We start from the raw sequence: 3274 nt of genomic DNA on the forward strand, positions 1-3274 counted from the left end.
AGAGTTGTAAAATAACCTGCAGAGGAGGAAAGGCCACAGGATCCTGTAAAATTAAATAAACCTGCAAAAAGTGCTAAGCAGGACACCCAGGAATACCCGTCCCTCTTTCTAGTCCCCTTGAAAGTCTTTCACAAGGCGGAAAAAGGAAAGGAAAATCCTCCTGTAACCCTTCTGCCCAGAAATACACTGGCACGGATTCTTTAGAGACCAATTTAATCCAGAATGTGGAGCCTTTATTAAGGAAATCAATCAGGTGCAACGGTCTGGGACACGCTCCTGGACTGGGTGGGCTTCCGCACACTGACCCAGCGCACCTCCAACCCCCGGGAGCGCTCGGCACCGCCCACTTCTCTGCGAGTGGCTAAAAGTTGCTGAGCAAACCTGGGGGCCATCGGGAAGCTTCTGGGAGTGGAGGGCGAAGCTATAAGCGCAGGGTCGAAGGGCAGGGAAGGGAAAAAAAATTCTAGGAACCGAGATCCGCTGTGCGGCAGGGACGCTGTGCAGCCACCACGTCCCGGCAGCGCCGCCCCTTTCCCTCCCCGCCCACCGCCCCGCTGGGCGGCGCGAGGAGCCAGGGGCGGGGCGACCTTTGCTCGGGCCTGGAGCAGTCCAGGCCAGGCGTGGCCCAGCCGCCCGGCTGCAAGTTGGGGCTTCCCCGCCGCTTGGATTCCCCATCTCGCCTGCCGCGCGCGAGGTGGCCTCGCTGCTTCCTGCGCTCACCTCGGGTCCCTCCCTCCCGGGCCGGGTTTGGCCGCTGCGGCCGCCACTGGGCGCCCGCGCCCGGACCCGCGGTTTCGGTCAGACCCGCCCGCGAGCTGGTTTCGATTAGGGCCAGTAGGAGGGCGGAGCGGCCGGGACGCAAGCAGGTAACTAGCCTGAGTGGGGACGGTCCCCGCGCAGGAGACAAAGAGCGTCCCTGGAGCGATCAGGGCGCAGGAACCCGACCCGGAGCCCGGGGCGTCCGCGCTGACTTCGGGTCCCCGGAGCCCGGGGCACGGCAGGGAGAAGACGGCGGAGAAGGCGTCAGCAGAGAAGGAAGGCAGGCTGCAGGGGCGCCGTCGGCGCGGCGGGCCGGGATGCGGACGCCGGTGGTGATGACGCTGGGCATGGTGTTCGCGCCCTGCGGGCTGCTGTTCAACCTGACCAGCACGCTGGCGCCCGGCTGGCGGCTGGTGAAGGGCTTCCTGGACCAGCCAGTGGACGTGCAGTTGTACCAGGGCCTGTGGGACATGTGTCGCGAGCAGAGCAGCAGCGAGCGCGAGTGCGGCCAGCGGGACCAGTGGGGCTACTTCGAGGCCCAGCCCGTGTTGGTGGCGCGGGCACTCATGGTCACCTCGCTGGCCGTCACGGTCCTGGGGCTGCTGCTGGCGTCGCTGGGCGTGCGCTGCTGGCAGGACGCGCCCAATTTCGTGCTGGCCGGACTCTCGGGCGTCGTCCTCTTCGTCGCCGGCCTCCTCAGCCTCATACCCGTGTCCTGGTACAACCACTTCTTGGGGGACCGCAACGTCCTGCCCGCCCCGGCCAGCCCGGTCACGGTGCAGGTCAGCTACAGCCTGGTGCTGGGCTACCTGGGCAGCTGCCTGCTGCTGCTGGGCGGCTTCTCGCTGGCGCTCAGCTTTGCGCCCTGGTGCGAGGAGCGTTGTCGCCGCCGGCGCAAGGCGTCCTCCGCGGGGCCTCGCCGCAGCAGCGTCAGCACCATCCGAGTGGAGTGGCCCGAGCCCGAGCTGACGCCCGCCATCAAGTACTACAGCGACGGCCGGCACCAACCGCCACCTGCCCAGCACCGCAAGCCCAAGCCCAAGGTCGGCTTCCCCATGCCCCGGCCGCCGCCCAAGGCCTACACCAACTCGGTGGACGTCCTCGCCGGGGAGGGGTGGGAGGCGGCCCAGTCCCAGGACGCTCCCTCGTGCAGCACCCACCCCTGCGACAGCACGCTGCCCTGCGACTCCGACCTCTAGACGCCTGTAGAGCCTGGGGGGCGCCGGGTGGCAAAGGACTCACCCCCGCACAGGCGCGCCTGGCTCCGAATTGGAACCCGGACACTTGCCCATCACTGGGGTGGATGGAAATCTTCCTTTCGTGGGACCAAACAGGACTCCTTGGACGATTAGTTGAGGGTGGGTTTGGTTTTCTTCTTAAAGAGTTTAGTTTTCCTCTCCAGAGGGATCAGGGACGTCTTAGGGAGTGACGGGCTTTTCACATTTTTTGTGCTGGAGCATATATGGAAAGGGTGGCATTTGCGTCACATGGACCAGAGACAGTAACAAGTGTTGAAATCAGCAGTGCTCAGAAACAATTTAACACCTTGAAACGACAATATTCTAAAATACTGATGAATCTTGCATCGATATAATTATTGGTTTTGTTTTTTCTTTTTCCTGCTGTATAACTCTTTGCCGTGCAAGGTCTTAAGTGGCCAATATATTCCTGGCCATGTTTGAATGAGCCTCTTAAAATAAACTTAGAGTCATGCAAATGCCAGCAGTTTAATGGATTTCATGGAATGAAATAACGTGATTAACTCGTAGCTACATATCATTGCATAAATGGGATTTATCTTCTTTCTCACTTATTTTTGCTGTGAAAGTTGAGGGCATGCAAGAGTTTCTCTTCCAGAAGCCGGGAGGAGAATGAAGGTCCTAATGCTGTACTATTCCACCCTTTGGACGCCTGGTCCAGGACACAGAGGACTCTAGGTTTAACATTTTGTACAAAATGGAACCTGTTAATCACATTAAAGCACATATGTATATATCTTTTATTTATAAATTAAATTTTGAAACAATAGTTTCAGTATATCCACAAAAGCTCTCTTGTCTTCAGTACAACCTTTGGGAGTTTAAACATTCATTACTGACAATTTCCTGGCTGCCTCGGCACTTGTGTCTGAAATCTAGCACTCAAATCTTTGCACCTCTTAGCATAAGGTTACTTTAAAAAAAAAAAAAAAAAAGCCAACGGGCCCCACTTAAGTCCCTGATTACTTTGTTTTCAGGTTCATGCTATTTCTGTGCAAAGCCAAGTCTATTGTTGAGAGAACAAGAAGCACCAGTTTCCACTTGAGGTGAGACTGGCAATCTTTTCCTTGGTAGCAGTGGTGCTTAGAATCACAGGAAGGCAGCTATGTGTTCCATGACGGGGACTGGGTCTCCAGCAGGGCTGGCTTCAATTCCAAGTGGTTAATTTAAGGGTGCCTTTAACTGAACTGAATCTCATCTTTAAAACCTGCCGGTCAGAGGTAGGAGCATTCAGTTCAGCAAGCCCTGATAGTAGC

At 57.4% G+C, this 3274-nt stretch overlaps 1 protein-coding gene across 1 annotated transcript; it reads left to right on the plus strand.

Moving 5' to 3' along the window:
• The first annotated feature begins 446 nt into the window (after positions 1-446).
• CLDN23 (claudin 23) lies at positions 447-2787 on the plus strand. Its single transcript, XM_033176766.1, has one exon. It carries the CDS (start codon positions 1077-1079, stop codon positions 1956-1958), a length of 882 nt encoding a protein of 293 aa, XP_033032657.1. The 5' UTR covers positions 447-1076; the 3' UTR covers positions 1959-2787.
• The last annotated feature ends 487 nt before the right edge of the window (positions 2788-3274 follow it).

This window comes from Trachypithecus francoisi, unplaced genomic scaffold (assembly GCF_009764315.1).
Source record: "Trachypithecus francoisi isolate TF-2019V2 unplaced genomic scaffold, Tfra_2.0 Contig01554, whole genome shotgun sequence".
In the NCBI taxonomy this organism is placed as follows: Eukaryota; Metazoa; Chordata; class Mammalia; order Primates; family Cercopithecidae; genus Trachypithecus; species Trachypithecus francoisi.

Bases quoted from the DNA above. Each gene is read 5' to 3' on its own strand.
- CLDN23 (XM_033176766.1), top strand. From the start codon at position 1,077: ATGCGGACGCCGGTGGTGATGACGCTGGGCATGGTGTTCGCGCCCTGC.